Source organism: Myxocyprinus asiaticus, chromosome 28 (assembly GCF_019703515.2).
Source record: "Myxocyprinus asiaticus isolate MX2 ecotype Aquarium Trade chromosome 28, UBuf_Myxa_2, whole genome shotgun sequence".
Taxonomy (NCBI): Eukaryota; Metazoa; Chordata; class Actinopteri; order Cypriniformes; family Catostomidae; genus Myxocyprinus; species Myxocyprinus asiaticus.
Window position 1 is genome coordinate 19721691 of NC_059371.1, and position 26939 is coordinate 19748629.

The 26939-nt window shown below is 39.6% G+C and overlaps 1 protein-coding gene across 3 annotated transcripts in view; it reads left to right on the forward strand.

Moving 5' to 3' along the window:
• LOC127419060 (ubiquitin-like modifier-activating enzyme 1) overlaps positions 1-26939 on the forward strand; it is a 62134-nt gene that overhangs the window by 34101 nt on the left and 1094 nt on the right. For all 3 annotated transcript variants that reach the window (XM_051660133.1, XM_051660134.1, XM_051660132.1), the window contains exons 13-25: positions 8419-8499; positions 8816-8968; positions 15693-15858; positions 17770-17966; positions 19460-19524; positions 19616-19811; positions 24800-24874; positions 24971-25160; positions 25409-25497; positions 25580-25672; positions 25757-25948; positions 26034-26135; positions 26768-26868. In XM_051660133.1, coding sequence (XP_051516093.1) covers positions 8419-8499; positions 8816-8968; positions 15693-15858; positions 17770-17966; positions 19460-19524; positions 19616-19811; positions 24800-24874; positions 24971-25160; positions 25409-25497; positions 25580-25672; positions 25757-25948; positions 26034-26135; positions 26768-26868 — 1700 coding nt within the window. The remainder of the gene's footprint in view (positions 1-8418; positions 8500-8815; positions 8969-15692; positions 15859-17769; positions 17967-19459; positions 19525-19615; positions 19812-24799; positions 24875-24970; positions 25161-25408; positions 25498-25579; positions 25673-25756; positions 25949-26033; positions 26136-26767; positions 26869-26939) is intronic.

Sequence of the window (26939 nt, forward strand, 5' to 3'; positions counted from 1 at the left end):
CTAGATTAAATCTTATGGATTTATGAGAAGAATGTATAGTCCCTACCAGATGGGTTCAGAAGTCTCCAGATATCTGTAAGTCCAAGATTTTTACACATCCTGTGAAACGTCAATGTTGCTCTAGGGGGCTTACACACTTTTGCTTCACTATGATCAAGGACTGAGTCCATCAAAAGATTAAAGCCCCCTCCCAATATTATATCATAAGGGGTGCCAGCAGCATGCAACATCCCTTCAAGATCTATATATTATAATATCTGTGTTTCAAATGATAAGCCATGTTTGAGGTCGATGATTCCACATGTTTGTTAGACCAAGAATGAATGTAAACAACTTGTTTGTTTACAAGTAAACTCGGGGTAAGCTACCTTTTTGATTTTTGAAGTTCAAGAAGTATACTCTGTTTAGGATTTAATCTTTATATGGTGTGAACTTATGTCACAATTTCATCGTCTTCAGCAGACGTTTGACTCCTCATGGTCATTCATTTTAAAATTTTCAACAATGTTCTTCCAGCTTTTGCCCAGGCATGTGATGGCTACGTAACCTGTATATGATTTAAGTGCTGTTGCCTAAAAGTCATTACGTTCACTGAAAGGTTTTGTTTCCTGTGTCAGAAAAATTAGCAGGTGTGACAGGGTTATGGAAAAGCATTTAACCGAATAGTACATAAATATCTTAAAGTTCTCCTTTTTCATAAAGTTATTATAGCAAGATCTAACATTCATGGGCACTATACAAAATTTCAGTGGTCCAGCAGGGAGAAAAAAAATTTATTCTCTGCATCAATTCTTTTTCCAATGATTCTGTATTGGTTATCAAAAATGTAGAATCAATTCTGTATTCAATTTAAACTGTAGCAGCGCAGTGACGCTTAAGTGTGTGCTATTGACAGAGTGAAATGCTAGAAACAAATTGTCAGATGTGCATGATTGGACTCAAGATGGCGCCGAGTATGGCTGCTGCGTTGCGAACTCCGACACAACATGTAGTGTTTTGTTTACAATTCTTATGTTTTTTGTATTGGATGTTGTCTGCCTTATTGTCTACGACAGACAAACACTTTTGGACATTGGTTCAGCAATTGCACACCGTAAACCGGACTTCAAATTCCTCTATGCCGACCCGCTGTTTACAAACAAAGTTTGTTTGAAACCTTTGCAAATTTATTAAAAATAAAAAATGAAAAAAAAAATCACATGTACATAAGTATTCAAAGCCTTTGCTCAATACTTTGTTGAAGCACCTTTGGCACCAATTACAGCCTCAGGTCTTTTTGAGTATGATGCTACGAGCTTGGCACACCTATTTTTGGGCAGTTCCTCCCATTCTTCTTTGCAGGACCTCTCAAGCTCCATCAGGTTGGATGGGGAGCGTCGGTGCACAGCCATTTTCAGATCTCTCCAGAGATGTTCAATCGGGTTCAAGTCTGGGCTCTGGCTGGGCCACTCAAGGACATTCACAGATTTGTTCCGGAGCCACTCCTTTGTTATCTTGGCTGTGTGCTTAGGGTCGTTGTCCTGTTGGAAGATGAACCTTCGCCCCAGTCTGAGGTCCAGAGCGCTCTGGAGCAGGTTTTCATCAAGGATGTCTCTGTACATTGCTGCATTCATCTTTCCCTCGATCCTGACTAGTCTCCCAGTTCCTGCCACTGAAAACATCCCCACAGCATGATGCTGCCACCACCATGCTTCACTGTAGGGATGGTATTGGCCAGGTGATGAGCAGTGCCTGGTTTCCTCCAGACATGACGCTTGCTATTCAGGCCAAAGAGTTCAATCTTTGTTTCTCATGGTCTGGGAGTCCTTCAAGTGCCTTTTGGCAAACTCCAGGCGGGCTGTCATGTGCCTTTTACAGAGGAGTGGCTTCCGTCTGGCCACTCTACCATACAGGCCTGATTGGTGGAGTGCTGCAGAGATGGTTGTTCTTCTGGAAGGTTCTCCTCTCTCCACAGAGAAATGCTGGAGCTCTGTCAGAGTGACCATCGGGTTCTTGGTCACCTCCCTGACTAAGGCCCTTCTCCCCCGATCCCTCAGTTTGGCCAGGTGGCCAGCTCTAGGAAGAGTCCTGGTGGTTCCAAACTTCCATTTACGGATGATGGAGGCCACTGTGCTCATTGGGATCTTCAATGCTGCAGAAATGTTTTTGTACCCTTCCCCAGATCTGTGCCTCGATACAATCCTGTCTCGGAGGTCTACAGACAATTCCTTGGACTTCATGACTTGGTTTGTGCTCTGACATGCACTGTTAACTGTGGGACCTTATATAGACAGGTGTGTGTGCCTTTCCAAATTATGTCCAATCAACTGAATTTACCACAGGTGGACTCCAATCAAGTTGTAGAAACATCTCAAGGATGATCAATGGAAACAGGATGCACCTGAGCTCAATTTTGAGTGTGATGGCAAAGGCTGTGAATACTTATGTACATGTGATTTTTTTTTTTTTTTTTCTTTGTTTTTTCATTTTTAATAAATTTGCAAAGATTTCAAACAAACTTCTTTCACGTTGCCATTATGGGGTATTGTTTGTAGAATTTTGAGGAAAATAATGAATTTAATCCATTTTGGAATAAGGCTGTAACATAACAAAATGTGGAAAAAGTGAAGTGCTGTGAATACTTTCTGGATGCACTGTACATTCTATCAAGTCTTTCTGCTCTCTTGATCTGGAATCTGTGTCGACCATTCTGGCTAGCGAGGGAATTCACAGCAGTCATTATCACTGCTGTGTACATCCCGCCACAAGCTGACATAGACCGGGCACTCAAGGAACTGTACGGGATTATAAGCAAGCAGGAAACCGCGCACCCTGAGGCCGCGTTCATTGTGACTGGGGACTTTAATAAAGCCAGTTTCAAACCAGTCGCACCAAAATACCACCAACACATCAGTTTCAACACACGAGAGACCGGATTTTGGACCATTGCTACTTTCCCTTCCGGGACGGCTACAAATCCCTCCCCCGCCCACCATTTGGCAAATCGGACCACTCTTCCATTCTGCTTCTGCCCGCTTACAGGCAGAAACTGAAACAGGAAGCACCCACCCTCAGAACAATCCAGTGCTGGTCAGACCAATCATACGCTACAAGAATGTTTTGATCACGCGGACTGGGAGATGTTCCTGTCCGCCTCTGATGACGACATCGAGCTTTACGCTGATAGCATAACGTGTTTCATCAGTGCGTAGAGGACGTCGTTCCGACCAGAACAATATGTATGTACCTGAACCAGATACCTTGATCAATAGCGATGTTCACGCGGCACTTAATGCGCGGACCTCTGCTTTTAATTCCGGGAACACGGAGCATAAACAAGCCAGTTATGCCCTCCGAAAAATCATAACAGCAAAACATCAGTACAGGAACAAGATTGCAGGACAGTTTAACACCACCAACTCTAGAAGCATGTGGCAGGGAATTAACATCATCACGGACTTTAAAGGGAATAAAAACTACGCCGCAACACCGCTGTCTCTCTCCCGGATGAGCTAAATAATTTTATGCTCATTTTGAGGGAAATAACACCACCCTCCTGGAGAGAGTTCTCGTGGCCGAAGCTATAGAGGTTAGTTCGCTCTCCGTCTCTGTAGTGGATGTAACCCGATCCTTCCGACGGGTGAATATCCGCAAAGCTGCGGGTCCAGACGGCATTCCGGGCCGCGTCACCAGAGCGTGCGCGAACCAACTGACTGGTGTTTTTACGGACATTTTCAACCTTTCCCTCTCTTTGTCTGTAGTCCCCACATGCTTTAAAATGTCCACCATTGTGCCTGTTCCAAAGCAATTCAAAATCACTTGCTTAAATGACTGGCGTCCTGTTGCTCTGACCCCATCATCAGCAAATACTTTGAGAGACTAATCAGAGATTACATCTGCTCTGTGCTGCCTCCCTCACTAGAGCCATTTCAGTTTGCTTACCGCAACAACCGCTCCACTGATGATGCCATTGCATCTACAATACACTGCTCTCTCCCACCTGGAAAAAAGGAACACTTATGTGAGAATGTTGTTTGTAGACTACAGCTTAGCATTCAACACCATAGTGCCCTGCAAGCTTGATGAGAAACTTCAGGTTCTGGGCTTAAATGGCTCAATGTGCAGCTGGATCCTGAACTTCCTGTCAAGCAGACGCCAGGTGGTTAGAATGGGCAGCAACATCTCCTCATCACTGACCCTCAACACTGGAGCCCCACAGGGCTGTGTTCTCAGCCCACTCCTGTATTCCCTGTACACACATGACTGTGTGGCAACACACCGCTCCAATGCCATCATTAAGTTTGCTGATAATACGACGGTGGTAGGTCTGATCACTGACAATGATGAAACAGCCTACAGAGAGGAGGTGCACACTCTGACACACTGGTGTCAGGAGCACAACCTCTCCCTCAACATCAGTAAGACAAAGGAGCTTGTGGTGGACTTCAGGAGAAGAGATGGAGAACACAGTCCCATCACCATTAATGGAGCACTAGTGGAGAGAGTCAGCAGCTTCAAGTTCCTGGGTGTCCACATCACTGAGGAACTCACATGGTCCATCCACACTGAAGCCGTTGTGAAGAAGGCTCATCAGCGCCTCTTCTTCCTGAGACGGCTGAGGAAATTTGGAATGAACCGCCACATCCTCACACGGTTCTACACCTGCACTGTAGAGAACATCCTGACTGGCTGCATCTCCGCCTGGTACGGCAATAGCACAGCCCACACCCGCAAAGCACTGCAAAGGGTGGTGCGAACTGCCAGACACATCATTGGAGGTGAGCTTCCCTCCCTCCAGGACATATATACCAGGCGGTGTGTGAAAAGCTCGGAGGATCAGAGACTCCAGCCACCGGAGCCATGGGTTGCTCTCACTGCTACCATCATTCAGGCGGTATCGCAGCATCAGGACCTGCACCATCCGACTTCATGATAGCTTCTTCCCCCAAGCAATCAGACTTTTGAACTCCTGATCTCCCATGATCAAAATACATCAGCACTGCACTTTATTACTCTTATATCTCACACCGGACTGTCATGAATTATATTATTGTTATATTCTTTCAACAACACACTGGCAACTGACTATCAACAGACAGCCTGAATGTCAGTACAGTACAATACAACCTACTGTACGTTCTATATATACTATATACAATAAAAAAGTATATATAATGTATATTCTATATTGTATGTATTGTATACTGTACATTGTATGTTATCATTTGTATATTGTGTTGGGTGTAATTATGTGTATATTAGATTTTAAATTGTGTTGTAATCTGATGTTTATTGTAAATTGGTATGTCTTACCACTGTCACGACTACTATGTTGCTCGGAACTGCACCCAAGAATTTCACACACTATTGCACTTGTGTATATGGTTGTGACAATAAAAGTGATTTGATTTGATTTGATTACTAAAGCCAAGCACACTACAGAACTGATCGCAGACTGGATGAATCAACCACGTGACCATCGTCCCCAACTGAAACTATGATTGCAAAACTACGACTTTCACAAACTCAAGTTCATAGCATTGGGAGAGTTTATATATGATAATGTGTCAACAAAATGAAAGAAAGGCTTGAGCCGATTATGGCAATGATTTGCATAGAAAGGGAAAAAACAGCTGAAAATAATGAGACAGCGGTTCAGGAGATGTGTGTCATGTTTTTATTTTCTAAGTATTTCTCCTGCTTGCCAATGCCTTTCTCTCTACTCATGCACACTCTTTCTTTGGCTGTTGCTCATTGTCAGTCTCTCGCTCATCAGAACAGTGCACATATGAGATGCTTGATTTCTTAAGCAGCAACCCTGCTATTTGTCACTTTACCATCACCCATGCTGAAAAAAGCAGCTGACATCGGCCCTATCAAAGCAGAAGATATCTTTCGTAGCCGTCCTGGACCAGCAACCGATAGTTGTGGTTATAGGCTACTGATCAATTAATTCAAAATGAATAATTTAATACTATTAAATAAAAATTATGAACAATGCTTTAATATCAAAATATTTCTATATAATCAGTTTAATATAATCATTTAATTTAATAGTGTAATAGACTTGTTCTGATTTTCAAAATAAAAAGCTCAAAGGGCAGGAGTTCAAATCTGAGTGTTTGTATTGATAAAAAGAGGATAAGATGCACCATAATGCATCAAGAATTGATTTGTAATTAAATTATGATTTGAATCATAATCAAATTGAATCGTGAGACCAGTGAAGATTCACACCTCTATTCTTGATACCAATTTTAATACAATAACAAATAATGGTTGCTCAGCAGTTAAGGCGCTGGGTTACTCAGAAGGTCAGGGATTCAAGCCCCAGCACCACCAAGATGCCACTGTTGGGCCCTTGAGCAAGGCCCTTGACCCTATCTGCTCCAGGGGCACCATATCATGGCTGACCCTGCACTCTGACCCCAGCTTAGCTGGGATATGTGGAAAAAAAGAATATCACTCTGTATGTGCAAATGTATAATGTGTGATAAATAAAATTATTATTAATTATAATTATAAGTAATCAGTCTGGAATAAATAAATAAATCTATCAACAACAAAAAACAATGAAAAAATATATATATATATAATGAATAGAAACAAGTTAAAAACAACAGAACAAGAAATACAAATTAAGAAACTGCATTAGCCTACCAATTATTGAAGTAAACATTCAGAATGAAAAAAAAAAATGTGACTACTAGCGGTCTTCATGTTTGATTTATAATACATTAATACTTTTTTAAAGCTACTAAAGTTATCCAGCCAAGAGCAGTGAGTGGTTTTCTTGTTGTTTGATAAATAGCCTATTAATGACATATTAGGCAGCGGCAGGTCTATTAGGTTACATTTATTCTTCTAGTCTGGCATTTTGATACAAATCTGCTTTTTGTACCACTGTTTACATTCACTTTAGACATAATTGTCTGTTTACATTAAAGGGGTCATGAAATACTTATATAATATGAGATCTCTCTCTCTCTCTCTCTCTTTATAATTTTGTTACCTGAGGTCCACTGATAATGTCAGTAAAGTATTTTGTAATTATTTTTTTAAACTGTCATAATTTAGTATTATGTTAATTTTCCACCCTGTTTCTGGCCCTCTGACTGAAACGCTCCGTTTTGGCCTCAGCGGCTCCTTTAAACGTCAACGGTCACTGTTATGATTGGCCAACATCGTGCAGCCCCTCAAATACAGCCATATTTGAAACTCAACTGGAAGAGAATGAACATGCTCCAACATTATAAAATTAAATGTCTGGGTTTATACACAACACGTATCCAACACATTGCATCCGAATATATTAAACTGTTCATCTCTAGCGCATCAGCCCCATAGACTCTCAAGCAATCATTACATTTGAAATATTCATGAGTGAAACTGTTTACTTACGGTTTTGTGATTGGATTCATTAGTATTTTTTAATGGCCCCATCCTTCAATAACAGTTCCTTTGCAAAGCTTGAATTGTATTATTAATAGTTCACAAGCAACCCACACTGATATGAGCTGAAAAAACCCCACATACATAATCCAAAGCATGATGAACAAGACGCACACAGGTGCACTGAGCCGTATATCGCTGGAAACGCATCAAAACTGTATAAGATGTTAATCTAGTGCATGTTGACATACACCAACAATTAAAAATACCACAGATGGGCGCAAGAAGGCGAGAGGCAGAGCTGCTGAATAAAACAAAATAAAGGTCTCCTTTTCTGAGATGTAACTTGACAATGTGTCTTTTTAAAGCGGTGCGAGATACATGAAGATGGTCAAAGATGTCTGTCTAGTGCATGTTTATATACAAAAATAATTAGAAATAGTCCAGCTGGGTCCCCTTTGGTGTTCAGGAATTGTTGGCCACACTAGGCCTGTCTGTCCTGCTCTCCTGAGACTAAGTGAGCTCCAGTCGGCGTGGCCAAGGGTGGAATGATGCTGGTTGTGGAGCGTGTAAATGCAAAGAGAAATGTCTTGTGACAACATGAATGCTAAGTTTTCAAAACGGGATGTTTCAGCAGGTTGGTAACTATAAATGCTCTTTTTAGACTGTGGTGGAAGTTTTGAGTTCTTAAATTTACAGCATGTTTTTATATTACAGTTGTCTCATGTCTAAATATCAAGGACATTTTTTTTAGTTTCATGGCCCCTTTAGTACCTCACAAAGATGTGCATTTTGGCTGATTTTAAGTGTATTTGACATTTGTTCGTTTTCTCGCTTATTGCATGCGCTCTGAGCACACAAGCCCGGAAACACACACACACTTGGTCAGTCAAACAGTGTGCGGCTACAGAAGCGAGGACATTTTAATATAAATACATTCAGACGCAGCCATAGTTTAGCTAAAATGAAACTGCAGCATACTCGAAAGGTTATGGTTTTGATGGTGTTCATTGGTCCTTTTTTTTTTTTTTTTTTTTTTTTTTACAGACAAATTGTCGATATGATGGCCAGGTTGCTGTCTTTGGGTCCAAGCTGCAGGAGCTGTTAGCCAAACAGCGGTATTTTCTGGTGAGTATCTGGCAGTTTATCAAAATGGGAGGTTATTGCTCCATGCCAATTATGCAATTGTGCCACAGTTGCATTTTCCCTAGTTATATTGAGCCAGTAGAACAAAATAGTTTTAAATCGCAATTATCAGATAGGCAGTTGTCAGAGTTTATGTCCCAAGTGTTAACACTGTTAACTGTGCTCCAGTGTCACTAATGGAAGGTGTCTGGTCCTGTTTTTAGTCAAGCCACTTGGATATTCCCCAAACTAGTGGCAGTTTTGCCATTTTATTATCTAGAAATTCAATTTTGATGACTTCTTTCTTTCTTGAATTCAGGTTGGTGCTGGAGCCATTGGCTGTGAGCTGCTGAAAAATTTTGCGATGATGGGCCTGGCCTGCGGTGATGGGGAAGTCATAGTCACTGACATGGACACCATAGAAAAGTCAAACCTCAATCGACAGTTCCTTTTCAGGCCCTGGGATGTCACGGTAAGAGTGATTTGACACCATTTCAGACAAGAAATAAGGAGAACAGTTGGATTTCCAGAGAGAGAGAATTTTTTTCATTATTTTGCATTATTTGTGCCGTCTTTTTGCCTAATATATAAAGCAGATTTTCAATCCTAGTTCTGATTTGATCCCACTCTCATTTCTGTAAATTTAAGGACACAGCAGGGTTTTGTTCTCTTGGCAGGGTTCCCACGCATCCTGGAAAACCTGGAATTTTGCAATGCAGTTTTCCAGTCATGGAAAAAGTCATGGAAAATTTGAAAAATACCTAAATATCCTGAAAAGTAATTATTTGTACTGGAAAATATTTTAGTATAATAAAACAGTTTGACTGTGTTGCTAGCAAGGTTTTTGGTACAAAAACACGGTAATGATCGGTACTAGGAAAAGGAGTCAAATACACAAATTTGTATAATTTTGTCACTGCCAGCGGCTGTGTATCGTGAAACATGTCAATGGTTAAGGACGCTTACACCCACGTGATTGATTACAACAGTACAGTGTTTCCCATTTATTACCTATTTGTCCCGCCACAGTTTCATAATGATCCGAAAATATTTTTACATTTCTCATAATAACATAAAAGATCTCTAACATTGTGTTTTGCGCCATTGCTTCGGCAAAGCATCTCTCACTCCCAGTCGTCCCCCCTTGCTCTACGTGCGCATGCTCACACACTCGCACTGGAACCAATTATCTATTGTTAATGTTATTACCAGCGGCTCTGACACCATAACTATTTTCAGCATCTGAGGAGCAAGTTCAACACAGGGTAACCACTTCATTTCTTTGATGGCTCACAGGGCTCGACATAAACACTTGTCCGGGACAAGAGGATTTTTGAAGGGGCAAGTGAAAGAATTTTACTTGCCTGACCAGACAAGCAGACTGATTAAAATGTCAATGACAAAAAAATAACCAGCTATATTTGTGAAAGCCTAGGCCTATGTCACTTATTAGGTCATATTTTTATTCTGCTGTTGAAAATAATCCAGAATGCGTAATTGTATAATTCACAAGCGATCTAATAACAGCTGTGCCCTGTTTGATCGGCATGTGCGTGTGTTCTAAAAATGCTCGCACCAATGCGCTTCTGAACGGTCAAATACATTTCAAAATTCCAGCAAAATGCCCGTCTTGGTGAGGTATTCATGTAAACAGAGTGTGATGTCTAAAATGAACGTAAACAGAGGAGAAAAAAGCGGATTTTTATTAAAATGTCGGACTTGTAAGTATAAATGTAGGTTAATAGTCCTGCTGCTGTCTAGTATGTCATTATAATAATCAAACAAGCATAACAAGAAAACGAGAAAACACTCACTGCTCCTGACTGAATAACTTTAGTAGCTTTAAAAAGTACTAATGTATAAGGGTGGTAGTTTTATGTTGCATTTCATTCTGAATGTTTACTTGAATACTTGATAGCCTACTGCTGTCAAAGACTTTTTAAAGCTGTTAAAAAAGCACAGAATTTTCTTAATTTGTATTTTTTGTTCTATTATTTTAAATCTATTTCTATTCATTGCTTTTTTTTATTGTTATTTTATTACTGTTTGTTTACTAGTCTTGAATATTTACTTAAGAACTTGAAACAATTCTTCCATAATTAACATATTAGTGTTATTATTTGTTGTGGTTTTGAAGCTGGCATTGAGAATCAACAAATTTCACTACCGACTACTGAAATTTTGGTATTGTGATAATGTATAGCCTTGTTCATCACAGAGAGAAAATGGCGGAAGAGCTATTAATGCGTAAAAGTGACTGATGTTTATACAAGCTGAGGGGCTTTCACATGACTTATATCAGCGCTGCCGAAAACATTAAAGTCTACGAAGTGACGCATCAGCGCCACCTCGGCTCCAACTTCACACCAAAGTGTTTTTCACGCATGTTTTTGCCTCACACAAATGGTGTCTTTAAGAGTACAAAGCTACAAGAAATATTTTAAAACTGTCCAAATTTATGAAGAGAGATTGAATGTCACATTTTTCTTTATTAATTATTGCCTTATCCTTTCCAAGTATCCAGAAACCCCAGTTATTGAACCACAGTAATCATTACATTCACCTAAAAATAAAATAATCAAGAACTTAAACATAAACGAGTCCTCTTTATTTTCTGCAATCAAAGCAATTGACATTTTTTCTTTCCAAATATACAGTATGTTTCTAATGTTTGTGCACTCCTCCTGCTTTCTTGCGTGGCAAGCTCGTAAATTCGCCCCGCTGTGATGCTTTCTGCAACGCTTTCATGAGGAAGGGCAAAGCGCCACTTGACGCTGCTGTTGAGCGGAGCGTTGACACCTCGACCCAACTCATGTGAAATGCGCTTTGCAATGACCAAAGGACATTATTGAAACTCAAAATTATTATTAATATTAGGCTATTATTGTCTTTTCTGATAAGTCATGCGCAGCAGTTTAAATGCTGTAGGAAAATGATACAGTAGATCTGCTTTGTTCTTATAATTCTTAAACATTCTACTGAAGTCAGTAGATTTGTCATAAAAATTTTAATAAAGGAGAAGGTTAAGATGATACTCGTTAATATTATTAGTTGTCTTTTTGGATGAAAAGGTAGGGCTGAAACGATTAGTCGACGTTGTCGATAACAATAAAAAAAATTGTCCTATGAATAGTCCTTTGATTTCATTTAATGCAGCATGAAATAATTTGAAACGCTAATGATGACGCAGGAGAGCAGCTCTTCAGCTCATGCTTGATTGAGGAGGGGAAGAACAGCTCGCAGTCCAGATGCACTCCAAACTTTTCAAACAGATTAAGGTGATGTAGATCGCAAAGTATGAGGGGAATTATAATACAAAAATACAGAAGTAAATACAGAAGCAGTGCTGTCGTGACGTGAAATAAAGCGGAGCCATACCTGCTGTTCCGCTTGAGCAAAACTTGCCTGTCAGAGCATCTAAAAAGGAAACACCCTGGCGTTAATGCATCCTTTATTAAAGTTCAAATAATAAGGATGCGTGTTGTTTAAATGAGCACAAACTCCGAAACTGGCATTTCTCTGTGCGGTCAGAGCCGCTTGTATGAGTCACTTGGAAAAACAATGCGAGGTGAGTTTCAAACTTCTCCCTGCAGATACTGTCTCGCGCGGAGACGCTCATCCCTCACGTGCTGCAGCTAGATTATAACGTGATGGCTCACAGCATAGTGAATCATAATATATGTGTCGTGGTGTATCTTATCGTGAAGAAAATCGGCGATGCACAGCTCCTATTAAGAAGTTTGTTTTTGTGAGTTAAAGATGGCTTGAAATCAAGTGAACAAAAAGATGAGAGGGTGTAGTCTTAGCCCATTATACAATGCAAAAAAAATATATTTTTTTATTTGTCTTTTGGTTAGTTTTCCAATATAAATATCTAAAATTACTTGCGTACATTTAATTTAGGAACTATATTGCAGAAGAATAATTTTTAATGGAGAATGTTGAATAAAATATTTAATATTTAAATATTTTCAAATATCTAAAAAGATAATATAGATATTACCTGAGAAGCAACATATAAAATATTTAGATTTGCTTTCAGAGAATGTATCTTGAATACAAGTATATTTTGTCTTAACTGCACTGACAGAAGTATGAACAAGTAATAAATACACTTGTATACAAAATACACTTACATTCAAGATACATTCTCTGAAAGCAAGTCTAAATATATTTTATTATAATATAAATGTATCTTGTTTTAAGGATTTTTAGATAATTTAAATGGAAACGAGACAAAAACACAATAACAATAGGATTTTTTTTTTTTTTTTTTTTTTTTTTTTTTGCAGTGAATTTAAACAATAAAAGGCCAAGTATTTTTTTCTCCTTGTAATTCAGTGAATGTCACTTAGGGTATGTTCACACGACAATGATGTACTAAAAACGGAAACGTTTTTCCTTTGCATTTTTGAAAAGTTTCGCGTACAGACGACAACATTGTCAAAATGATGAGGTTGCTTTTACTACAATTACTGGAGAAGCGTCAATAAACTCAAAACCTTGAGCAGCACAAACAGTCTTGTAGTCCGCCATTGTAGTTTAAATGTCTCGCGCATTGTTTTGAAGTACTCGCGCGTATGCCTATAGACTGAACTCTCAAGATTATTCAATACACTCTGTTCATTTTTACCATCACTTCATCTCCTGCCTCCTTCTGTATTCCCCCTGCTGAGTCTTGGGCTGGTAGGAGAGTAAGTTAACATAACAAGCTGTTGATGTTGACTGGCTTTGGATATCAGACAGAACTCTGATATATGGATATCTTCTGACAGAGAGAGGTCTTGTGTACACTGGATCTAACATGCATATTCACTGCCTCATATTTTCATATTCTAAGCATATCATTGAATACTGTACATGGCATCACATCTCTGTCTATAGGCTATATACATAAGCAGTGGGTGAATGAATTGCAGGGTAAAGGTACATCAAATAAAATTAAGTAAATAACATTTAAAATACAAATACATTTTTCCCATCTGAAACTATACATTTCAAGATTTTCAAATTGCAGGTTCTGCCTACTGTACAATGTTCACACTCCATACAAAACACTCCAAATGAATCAATTGACTATTGTATTAAATGTCATATAAACGAACAGCCAAAACGCATAGTTTTCCGTATTTAGTTGAAAATGTTGTCATGTAAACGGCCCCTTAGAGATATTTTTAAAAGATGATTTTGTCCTCTGTGTTAGTAAGCACGTTTAATACAACATTTTATGTCGAGGCACAAGCTGAATAGTCGGTTAAGAGCTAATGATTAATCATTGCAATAATCGCCCGAATAGTCTAATAATTGTTCTAATAATCTTTAGTCAGTTATCAAAATAATCGTTAGTTGTTGCCCTAATGAAAAGTCATGCTCAGCAGTTAACAAACTGAATGGAAATTATTGATCTGGTTTGTTCTTATAATGCTTAAATACTATAAAGTCTCTTGGCAGATTTCGGTTGTGAACATCTCAAAATGATTCAGTGACTCGCTCATAGCACATATGATGCTCATTTGTCACCACCTAGTGGCATCTCCAGAAGTGGTCACTAAACTAGTCAATTAATTAAACTGAACACATTTCTGAAACAGAAGCAAGCCACAACAAAGTACCCTTTGTTTTTGCAGCTAATTCTGCACAATTGTGCAGATAATTTGCTATACTTGAATCATTAAAATAGCTTAAGTTGGTGGGATTTTTTTCCCCTTTTTCTCCCAAATTGGAATGTCCAATTCCCAATGCGCTCTAAGTCCTCGTGGTCGCATAGTGATTCGCCTCAGTCCGGGTGGCGGAGGACGAATCCCAGTTGCCTCCGCGTCTGAGACAGTCAACCCTCGCATCTTATCACGTGGCTTGTTGAGCGCGTTGCCACGGAGACATAGCGCGTGTGGAGGCTTCACGCCATCCATCGCGGCAACCACGCTAAATTCACTAATTGCCCCACTGAGAACAAACCACATTATAGCGACCACGAGGAGGTTACCCCATGTGACTCTACCCTCCCTAGCAACCGGGCCAATTTGGTTGCTTAGGAGACCTGGCTGAAGTCACTCAGCACACCCTGGGATTCGAACTAGCGAACTCCAGGGGTGGTAGCCAGCGTATTTTACCACTGAGCTTCCCAGGCCCCTGCTTTTAGCTTATTCTTGAAAAAAATAACCCCGGAAAACATGTTCGTGGATCTGTGATTCTCACCTTTTTCACCCCACATTAGTTTGCATCCCTGTGAGTTATAAACTTGAGAAAACGATGATAGTCAAACACTTTTTTTTTTAAATTATGAATTCACACTGGGTTGATAGCATGGTGATTTGGCCTTAATACCTCAGGATGGGAATTAATTTTCAATAATTCAATGATCGGAGTCAGCTTATACCGGAGTTACCACATGTATGCGGAAAAATGGCATTAACAGTAAAATGCAGAATGTTGTGAAATGACATATTTGGATGAAAATTAATGTTTAAATGTACAAATAATCAAATTAAAATTGATGTCCTAGTGTGATAATTAAACTAAAATCTATGATTTAATTGAATAAATAATCTGCAAATGATGCACGCTTCAAATTGAATGTGTGGAGACAGCTGAAAACACCTCTTCATGATCATCAAGTGCACTCTTGTGTGTGTGAAATGACAGACAGAGAGCACTCCGAAGTGCACAGCATATACTATGTATTTATTAAATTGAATCACAGCTTTATGGGGATTAATAATCACATAGGGCCATGGAGCAAATTGCTTATCCGAAGGTGAGAAACTACCGTCAAAAACAAACAGAAACGCCAAAATAAAAGCTAGATTTAAATGGACGTATGTGTTTTTGCTTAAATATTACACTTGTTGGGCGCTTAAAATGTCCTGGAAAATTGTTCCTTGAAAAGACTGGGAACCTTGCTTGGAACATCTTTTAAAGGAATAGTTCACCCCAAAATGACTATTGGTATTGTTTACTCACCCTCATATTCTTCCAAAATGCTTTTGCCATACAACTTTTTTCCTCTGTGGAACACAAAAGCAGATGTTAGGCATAATGTTAGTTTATTCTAGACATTGAAAGTGAAGACAGTCATACAGGTTTGGAATGACAAGAGGGGGAGAAAAGGATGACTGAATTTTCATTTTTGGGTGAACCATCACTTCAATTATAAGAATGTCTCAGTCTGATGTTTATGGCCTCTCTTTGCTGAGCAGAAGATGAAGAGTGAGACCGCTGCTGCAGCTGTGAAACGGATGAACCCATCGATCCGCATCACGGGCCATCAGAACCGTGTAGGGCCTGACACAGAGAAGGTCTATGATGATGACTTCTTCGAGTCCCTAGACGGAGTGGCAAATGCTCTTGATAATGTAGATGCCCGTAAGTAAAATTCTGAGAGCACCACCATTGAAATGTTTAGTCAAGCAGCACAAATATAGCACTGCACTTTGACAGTTAAAGAGCATGATGAATGTTTCAAATTAAAATTGCACCCATCCATCTACGTACATTTTAAACTCAGTTTTTCAAAACTCCGACATTTAATCGTAGAAAACATTTCCTGTCTTAGGTCAGTTAGGATCACTACTTTATTTTAAGAATGTGAAATATCAGAATAATGGTAGAGAGAATGATGTATTTCAGCTTTTATTTCTTTCATCACATTCCCAGTGGGTCAGAAGCTTACATACACTTTGTTAGTATTTTGTAGCATTGCCTTTAAATTGTTTAACTTGGGTCAGATGTTTTGGGTAGCCTTCCACAAGCTTCTCACAATAAGTTGCTGGAATTTTGGCCCATTCCTTCAGACAGAACTGGTTTAACTGAGTCAGGTTTGTAGGCCTCCTTGCTCGCACATGCTTTTTCAGTTCTGCCCACAAATTTTCTATCGGATTGAGGTCAGGTCTTTGAGATGGCCACTCCAATACCTTGACTTTGTTGTCCTTAAGCCATTTTGCTACAACTTTGGAGGTATGCTTGGGGTCATTGTCCATTTGGAAGACCCATTTGTGACTGAGCTTTAACTTCCTGGCGATGTCTTGATGTTGCTTCAATATATCCACATAATTTTCCTTCATGATGCTATCTATTTTGTGAAGTGCGGGTGCAGCAAAGCACCCCCACAACATGATGCTGCCACCCCCATGCTTCACGGTTAGGATGGTGTTCTTCGCCTTGCAAGCCTCACCCTTTTTCCTCCAAACATAACGATGGTCATTATGGCCAAACAGTTCAAATTTTGTTTTCATCAGACCAGAGGACATTTACCAAAAAGTAAGATTTTTGTCCCCATGTGCACTTGGAAATTGTAGTCTGGCTTTTTTTGTGGTGGTTTTGGAGCAGTGGCTTCTTCCTTGCTTTGCAGCCTTTCAGGTTATGTTGATATAGGACTTGTTTTACTGTGGATATAGATACTTTTCCTCCAGCATCTTCAAGGTCTTTTGCTGTTGTACTGGGATTGATATGCACTTTTTGCACCAAACTATGTTCATCTCTAGGAGACAGAATGCGTCTCCTTCCTGAGCGGTATGATGGCTGCGTGGTCCCATGGTGTTTATACTTGCGTACTATTATTTGTACAAATGAACGTGGTACCTTCAGGCGTTTGGAAATTGCTCCCAAGGATGAACCACACTTGTGGATCCACAAAAAAAAATCAGGTCTTGCCTGATTTCTTTTGATTTTCCCATGATGTCAAGCAAAGAGGCACTGAGTTTAAAGGTAGGCCTTAAAATACATCCACAGGTACACCTCCAAATTAGTACACCTATCAGAAGCTAATTGGTCAATTGTCTAAAGGCTTGACACAATTTTCTGGAAATTTCCAAGCTGCTTAAAGGCACAGTTTACTTTGTATATGTAAACTTCTGACCCACTGGAATTGTGATAGTCAATTAAAAGTGAAACAATCTGTCTGTAAACAATTGTTGGAAAAATTACTCACGTCATGCACAAAGTAGATGTCCTTAATTACTTGCCAAAACTATAGTTTGCTAATATGAAATCTGTGGAGTGGTTAAAAAGTGGGTTTTAATGACTTCAACCTAAGTGTATGTAAACTTCTGACTTCGTTCTATGTGTTAGTAAATGCTGTAAAAAGTTGTTTTTCTTAATGGTCTTGTTCAGAGGTTTAGTTAGATGTGTAATTCCAGACACTTGAGGGCAACGTATGTCTTACACAATGAGCTGTGCAGTAGTTGTATGACTTTTCAAAAGGCAGAGGTAAATATATTGGTAAAATAGCTTCTTTTGTGAGATAAATGTCTCATGAGGTAAGCTTTCCTTTTCCAGGCATGTATATGGACCGGAGGTGTGTATACTACCGTAAGCCATTGCTGGAGTCTGGTACTCTTGGCACCAAGGGGAATGTGCAGGTGGTCATCCCTTTCATCACTGAGTCGTACAGCTCCAGCCAGGACCCACCAGAGAAATCTATTCCAATCTGCACACTCAAAAACTTCCCGAATGCAATTGAACACACCCTTCAGGTAACAACCATTTTTCTAATGTACCTCTGTTCTCTTGAATCATTACTCGGAGCGTTTTACACTGAGCCTTAAAGGGACAGTTCACTCTAAATTAAAATTGTCATTTACTGACCCTCATGCCATTCCAAACCTGTATGAGATGTTAGGCAGAATGTTAGCCTTAGTCACCATTCACTTTCATTGTATGGAAAGGTGACTGAGGCTAACATTCTGCCTAAAGGCCTGTTCACACCAAGTCTGTTTTTTCAGTACGAATGTTTGTTCCGAACGAGCTTTTGTACAGTAACAATGCATTCCTAGGACGCTATGCACATCAGGTCCGGCGTTTTTTTTAAAAAAACAACATTTTTATAAACTGCGATGAAAACTGACTGACCAGTGAGAATCTTTTTGTCAGTCTCTGCAGCTGCTCAATCTTGCGTGTTGGTGGCGCTAATCAACTGGCAAACACCCGCATACGTGAAGCTGATAAACACCCCTGAAAATTATATAATAAAAAATTTGTTGCTGTTTATGAACCCTTTGTACTGTAAACATAAGCCCGTTCTGTTAGTTTGCTTATGGTGTTTTGTCTTTACGTACATTATTTAATATGTACATTGCTGTGCCTGTTATATTCTCATGGCATTAAAAAATAGCAGCGAGGTTCAGCAATTCGTTTGCACTGAGCTCGTAGAAAATCCCAGAAAAAGACAATTTACGTGCTATACTGTAGACAAACTACACTGCTATTTGTATTGCAAGGGTAATATAACAAAAAATTGCAGTCATTTTAATAAAGACTAGAGCCAGGGTATTGTTTTATATTTTAATATTCTGCATTACATTTTCGTAGTATACCTGTTATTCTTAATGTACATTATTCCACATGTATTTATATCACTGTACCTTGTGTTATATTATCCAGACATTAATCCAGGCATTATAAAAAGCGAAATTGGCTTCAGGTGTCAATTTGTAATATACATGTGCAAATAAATATCCAACAGAGCTCTTTACTCATCTCACTCACATAAAAAAAACACAGATTATATACTCCTCAAAATGCATCAACACTATGGAAAGAACATAATGAAACAGTTATACCAAATTAGGTAAATAAATGCTTTACCAGTGTTCATTATATTAATTGCTAAATGCTAAAGGTGTGGACAGGAGACTGGTATAATAACAGCACCACAACAGTGCCACCTACTGTACAGGAGTGAAATGGTTTTTGTTTAATTTTTTTTACGGACTCTGTGTGAATAGAGCTTCCGTCAGAGGTTCATCTCGCAAAATAGTCACATATTTGGTATGAACAGGCCTTAACATCTCATCTGGTGCTCCACAGAAGAAAGTTATATGGGTTTGGAAAGACATGAAGGTGAATAAATGACAGAATTTTAATATTTTGAGTGAACCATTCCTTCACATACTTTCATCCAGCACTTCCCGCTGGCCAAACTATGTCCACTTGGAGTCTTAATGTTTTTCCACCACCTCTTTCACAGTGGGCTCGTGATGAGTTTGAAGGACTTTTCAAACAGCCAGCTGAAAACGCCTTGCAGTATCTGACGTAAGTACCTGTCGCCTGTAAACCAGCCCCAGATTTTTCCACCTCCAGTGTCTGTATTGTTTTAAAAGGTGATGTTCTCATCCCTTGTTAGAGATCCAAAGTTCATGGAGCGTACTCTAAAGCTGCCTGGTGCTCAGCCTTTAGAGGTGCTTGAAGCAGTATACAAGAGTCTGGTGACAGATTTCCCTCGCAGCTGGGAGGACTGTGTTGCCTGGGCCCGCAACCACTGGCAATGCCAATATAACAACAACATCCGTCAGCTACTGCACAACTTCCCCCCAGACCAGGTGAGGCCTGTCTGTACTGATCATTAAATCAGCTGTCAGTGGAATATTTTTCCATAACCTCAAACTTAAAGGATAGTTCACCCCCAAAATTGTCAATTACTTGCCCTTGTGTTGTTTCAAACTCATGCTGTCCTTTCTTCCATGGAACACAAAAGGAAATGTTAGGCATTTAAGACCGTTTTATACTTTTGCGTCGAACCTACGACACCACGGGCCAACGTGGTAGTTTGCATTTATGGTTCTGCGTTGGTGTGTGTGCGCGTGCATTGTTCTGTATTAGTACACGGAGAGAATCAGAATGAGCTTTATTGCAAAGTATGCTTCCACATACAATGAATTTTTCTTGGTGACAGAAGCTTCCAGTGCACAAACAATATAACACAGAGATAATAAAAAATAATAAAATGCCTTAATTTCTGAAATAATTATACATTTTGTATTTAAACAAATGCAATGGAATTTGTGGATTCAAAAGTATATTTATTAAATTACAGCATTAAGAACGAGTTTATCAAAGCATGTGAACATGTTGAGATTTCGTACATATTATTTACTGTGCATGTTGTCTGCCATGCAGAGAGAAAATAAATCTGGTATATGCTGTATGCTTGCTTTTGCGTCGCTTAAATTGTACATTTTTGGCATACTTTTGTTGCTCGGTGCTGAAAAAAAATCATCAAATTAATAACTAATCTCTTGACCAACACAAAATGGGTGCTGTTTTAAAGTTTACAGGCTGGACTTTTAACTGGTGCTTTTTAATTTGCTGTCAAATTAGTTGTTCTGTTTTCATATCTTTTGAAATATGAATATTTACTGTACACCACTGTCAAACATATGGTCAAAACATCGTACAGATTGTAAAGTTCTCGAGTAGAACACAACAAATATTGTGTCACTCACATTCTGAAAAAAATAAAAATAAAATATATGTACACAGCAAAATCCCCAGTGTTAAATGTACACCCCTGGTGATTGTATAGGTCTCACTCACTGGTGTTAAAAAGTAACACTGAAGCAGTGTTGAATCTACAGCAGATAATTAAAGTGGGTACACTGAGTGATGATTGATCATTAGTGATGACACCTGAGGTTAACAAGCAGAGTCTACTGAAGGAAAGAGGAACAAGAGGAAAACAAGAACAAACCAGCAAACACTTAAATCTGTTTTACACCCACACAACATTTGATGTACATCAACTGCAAATAAAATGTTATTATACAACAATCTTTCAATATGTTGAGTGTGGCTGTTTGTTTTTATTTGTCTGCAAAAGTTATTTACTTATAATTAATGGAGGTTTGTCTTTATTTAGTGTTGCCGATGTCATTTTTTTAATACCATTATGGTGATTATTGTTCTCTTTGGTTAGATCCTGAAACTTTATTATCTTCAGGGCAGTGTAGTGCTGTTCAAGTACAAAACACTGTGATAGAGAGAATCCACCTGGATGTTATCTGGTATATTTAAGTGAGATATCATCCAAAGTAAAATCATATGAATTTCAGAAATACTATGGAAAAATATTCATAAAAAGGGTGAATTCAATGCTGTGATAAGGTGACCAGAAACTGTCTCTTAAGGATCATTTCTGAGCTGTCAATGATACACAGACATCAAGACTCAGCATACAAAACTCATCAATGGTGACAATCAACAAACTCAATTTCAGATTCATGCTGCAATGCATTATGGGTGTTTGCATAGCACACAACTCAAAAATGGCACCCAGCATGCATTGCGGCAAGGATCTAAAAAGGAGTTTGTTGATTGTCACCATTGATGAGTTTTGTATGCTGAGTGTTGATGTCTGTATGTCTAATTGTGCAAAAGGTCTATTTTTTTTTTCATAAGCAGCTGTTGGATCCTTCGCTTGCAGTATCTGCTCAACTTGACAAATATCTGTTGCAATTACTCTTTCATATTTATTGCTATTGGTATGAATAATGTAGCTTTAATTTTATTTACAGTGAGCATCCATCAAATGAAATCAGTTCATCACACTTCTAACTGACCCTTTTCAAAATAAGAAAAACCTGCTTTCATCTAATTGTATTCTTTCTCATCACAGTACAATTACACTTGTTTTGATTAAATATTATTGTACTGGTTGGAAGAGAACTTGATACTACAGACTAAGGTTCAAGTGCCTAACCAAAGATACCACTAATTACCATAATGGTGACTTCAAATAAAAAAAATAAAAAATAGCAACACTAAATGAAGCTAAAGCTCTATTAACTCCCAATCTTTTGCACACATGAAAAAAAAACCCCAAAGTTACTTATAATAATAGAACATGGCAATGTTGTATTTTGAGCATTTTCAAGCTTTCTCCCATGAGATGAGACATTTAATTTGTTGTCCAAGAGCATATTTTATTTGCAGTTGATGTACATCTAATGTTGTGTGGCTGTAAAACAGATTTAATTGTTGTGGTGTTTGCTGGTTTGTTCTTGTTTTCCTCTTGTTCCTCTTTCCTTCAGTAGACTCTGCTTGTTAACATCAGGTGTCATCACTAATGATCAATCATCACTCAGAGAGTGTACCTACTTTAATTATCTGCTGTAGATTCAACACTGCTTCAGTGTTTTTAACATCAGCGAGTGAGACCCATATAAACACCAGGAGTGTACATTTATCATCGGGGATTTTGCTGTGTAGGTATGTATGTGGTGATGTGGGCATGGCTGAGCGACGTCTGTGGAGAGCAAAGCCGGGAGAGGAAGAGCGGTAAGGATTGACACCTGTGGGAAATCACCTCTAACAGCTGTTTTGTGTTGCAGTGAGAGCTGGAGGGGGTTAAAAGGGCAGTCCAGACCGCCGGAGGAGAGAGACCGACCTGAGTGTATGTGTGTGTGCCCTGCTGAAAAGCAAACCGTTTGTTATATACTGAAAAGTAGTGTAAATAAAGAAACTTGCGTGGATTGTTTATCCGGCTCCCGCTTCCTCCTCCCTACCTGAACAAGTGACTTATCACAGTGGTGCCGAAACCTGGGAATTAGGAGGAAGAAAATGCCGTCATGGAATCCTCGCCATTGTCCGAAGTATTGAAGACCCTCGCCAGCATCCACCAAGCCCAACATCAGTCTCTGCTTGAGCTGCGTCTGGAACAGGAGCAGCGGTTCCAGGCGCTCTTCCAGGCTCACGCGGAGGACCGGCAGATGCTGCGGAGCTTGGTTCACCATTACGGGACTCCAGACCCACTTACGGCCGTACCACATGTCACACTGACGAAGAGGCATTCCTTGAGCTCTTCAAGCGGACGGCGGGAGCATGGAACTGGCCCAGCACTCAGTGGGCGTTCCGCCTCGTGCCACTGTTGTCCGGGGAAGCCCAACTCGTGGCCCACAAACTACCTGCATCCAACCTCCTGGTGTACGAAGATCTGAAGAAAGCCATCCTGCAAAGGGTTGGCTGAAGCCCAGAGCAACACTTCCATTTTGCGAGCTCGGCCATCAGTTCGCATTTACTCTACAGCTCCGTGACACCTGCCCAAGGTGGCTGCTGGCTGAAGATCGCAATGCCGAGGAGACTCGATCTGGTGGCACTGGAGCAGTTCATTGTCTGGTTACCTAATGGGACGGCGGAGTGTGTCCAGTGCCACCGACCGGTGTTTCTAGATGGAGCGGTCCAACTGGCTGAGGACCATATAGGGGCCTGTTTGGGGGCCGGTGAGCCCCCTTCTCTCTTTCTCCCTCTCTCTCTCCTGCCTCCCCCTCTGCTTCCCCTCGTCCTGTTCCTATTCTGACCCCAAACCTGGCTCCCCGGTCCCTTGGGCCGTTAAACCCGTCGGTCTTCCCTAACCCTATCTGCTCTCCCCCGCATGCTGGTGAATCCGCTGCCGTGGGTGTGGGCGTGAAGTCTGGGCCGGTCTGCTGGAGCTGCGGGGAACCTGGGCATTTCCAGGTCCCCCGTGGTGGATGATTCACTGGCTGTCTACACCAGCTCCACGTCAGGAGGATGTAAGGGAGGGGGAAGTCTTTTCAGATCCTTGACATTCTAACATTTAGTATTGTGTTTAAAAATGAATATGAACTTGTTTTCTTTGCATTATTCGAGGTCTGAAAATACTGCATCTTTTTTATTATTTTGACCAGTCGTCATTTTCTGCAAATAAATGCTCTAAATGCTAATATTTTTTTGGGAATTTGGGAGAAATGTTGTCAGTGCTTTTATAAAATAAAACAAACATTTTCATTTTACTCAAACACATACCTATAAATGGTAAATCCAGAGAAACTGATAATTTTGCAGTGGTCTCTTAATTTTTTCAAGACTGTTACATATAGTAAAGGCCCAGAGAAAATGGCACAAATTTCATAAGTTGTAAACAGATAGTTCTTTATGTCATGTTTCACTTGTAACAGCAGATGTTCCCGATTAAAACAATTCTCTTGAGTCCAAATCAAAGTCCCTTGTCTAAATACAATGTGATGTGATGCACAGATCTTAAAATAATATTGGAGAAAATATGACTCTACCCCAGATATCTTTTTTGTCATCCTGGGGGATGTTCTCTGGTTACAAAGTGAGCCAATCACAACTGTTGTTTGCGCAGTTATATTTTTGAAGAGGTACATGTCAGGCTGCAGCGCCGTAACTGCTGTAGCTATGCATAGCATACAGCGTAGGTTCGATGCAGAAGAATAAACTGGCCTTTAGCCTCAGTCACCATTCACTTTCATTGTATGAAAAAAAAGATGCTGTGAAAGTAAATGGTGACTAAGGCCAAAATTCTGCCAAACATCTCATCTTGTGTTCCACCAAACCCGGTCATATGGACTTAGGACATCATGATATATGAGGTACAATCTAAGTTAATGAAGACAAAAGCTTCTTTTTTGGGTGAACTATCCCCTATGAACTTTTAATTTGTTGAATTTATGGTTCTGGAATCTGATCTGCAATTCTAAACAAGTATTTAAAAAAAAGATCTGAAAATGGATTTAATGGGTCTTACCTTGTTGTTCTCTTTGTCTACCAGCTCACAAGTTCTGGGGCGCCATTCTGGTCGGGTCCAAAGAGATGTCCTCATCCACTGGAATTCAGCACTAACAATGTGAGTATTGACTGAGAAAGAGTCTAATTAAACGGACTCTATTCTAATTTTGTATTTTGAAAAAAAAATCAAGACATTTAATTTTTCACTCGACAGGATCTTCACATGGACTACATCATGGCAGGGGCTAACTTATGTGCTCAGTCATATGGCCTGCAGGGCTCCACTGACCGCACAGCTCTGGCCAAGCAGCTGCAGGGTATTAAAGTGCCTGAGTTCACACCCAAGTCAGGAGTCAAAATCCATGTGTCTGATCAGGAGCTGCAGAGTACCAGTGCATCAGTCGGTAAGAGAAAAAGCAGTGCAGAACGTTTGATGGAAGCATTTTATGTGGATTTGGATTTGCTGAGTTGGTCCTTTTTGTTTTGCAATAGTGCAGATTGGGTTTAATAACAGAATTAGTGAAAAAATTAAACTAGAAAGTAAAGCAAATGCAATAGTATTATTTGTTTTCTTCCTCCATTGCATTGCTCATTCAATCTATGTTTTTTCTGGATGCCACTTGGTGACTTGATGTCAATTTGCTCTTTTTAGATGACTCCAGGCTTGAAGAGCTCAAGAAACTGTTGCCTTCTACAGAAGCGGCTTCTCAATTCAAACTCTGTCCCATAGACTTTGAAAAGGTAAGACTCTGTCCCAATTTCCAGGCTAGTAGAACTTTCTTGAACTCTTTAGTTATAATGGCTATTAAATTCTCTTCCTCAGGACGATGACACAAACTTCCATATGGACTTCATTGTAGCAGCTTCTAATCTGAGAGCAGAGAACTACGACATTCCTCCTGCGGATAGACACAAGGTGAGAGGGTTATAAAAATCTAGTTTGTCAACTTTCTGAGAGTAAAATCCCACAGTTGCTGATCTTCACCTTTCATTATTTCAGAGCAAACTTATTGCTGGAAAAATCATTCCAGCTATCGCCACGACGACAGCTGCCGTGGTAGGTCTGGTTTGTCTGGAGCTGCTGAAGATTGTTCAGCGGCACAAGAAGCTTGAGTCATACAAGAACGGCTTCATGAACCTTGCTCTGCCTTTCTTTGCCTTCTCTGAGCCCATTGCTGCACCCAAGCACAAGGTACATAGCAGCATTCTCCCTGCAGTGGTTTTGGCATCTATTTTGAGTGTCTGAAATATTTTAACACATGTACCTCCTTTCACAGTACTACGAGAATGATTGGACGCTTTGGGATCGTTTCGAGGTGAAGGGCATTCAGCCCAATGGAGAGGAAATGACACTCCGGCAGTTCTTGGACTATTTTAAGGTAACAGTGATGTTTAATGCTCAGTGAAGTGTTTTAGACAAGTGAAATTCTAGTTATGCTCAGTTCTAAAATATTGAATCTGCCTGAAATTGCTTTCTGTGAGTGCAATGTCTAAATTAATTCTTAAAGATCAGTTTCTATTAGGGATTGGATGAAATATCTCGTGCCGAAATAACAAACCATATTGAGGCGAAATTTGATACATTATGTACAAGAACAATACAATAATTTGTGTGTTATTTGTTGAAACAAATTATGTTTGTTCATTATTGTAACTTGGATGAAGATCAAACCAGATTTTAAGAAAAATGTGTACATAAATGCAGGTAATTCCAAATGGTTCACATACATTTTCTTGCCACTGTATCTGTTTTTATCATTAAAGCGTTTTATTGAGTTGAGATTATATAGAATCGTGAATCTCATATCGTACATCTAACCACATTGTTTGAAAACCATATTGTCCCACCCCTAGTTTCCAGTAATCATAAACAACTAAAGATCATGGAAATTCATTTGTCAAAAGGCATGGGAACCCTGTTTTGGGAAGCGTTAGTTGAACCTGGCATAGTTATGGGCCTTTATAATCTTTGACCTTGCATAATCATGGTCCCATTCTCATCTTCCCTCAGAATGAACACAAACTGGAGATTACTATGCTCTCTCAGGGAGTTTCCATGCTCTACTCTTTCTTCATGCCTGCGGCCAAGCTTAAAGAAAGGCTGGACCTGCCGTGAGTCTCTGTTTTTCCTTTTTGAAGATTAAATGAGTTCTGATAAGATGTTGAGTGGAAGTGAGGCATAT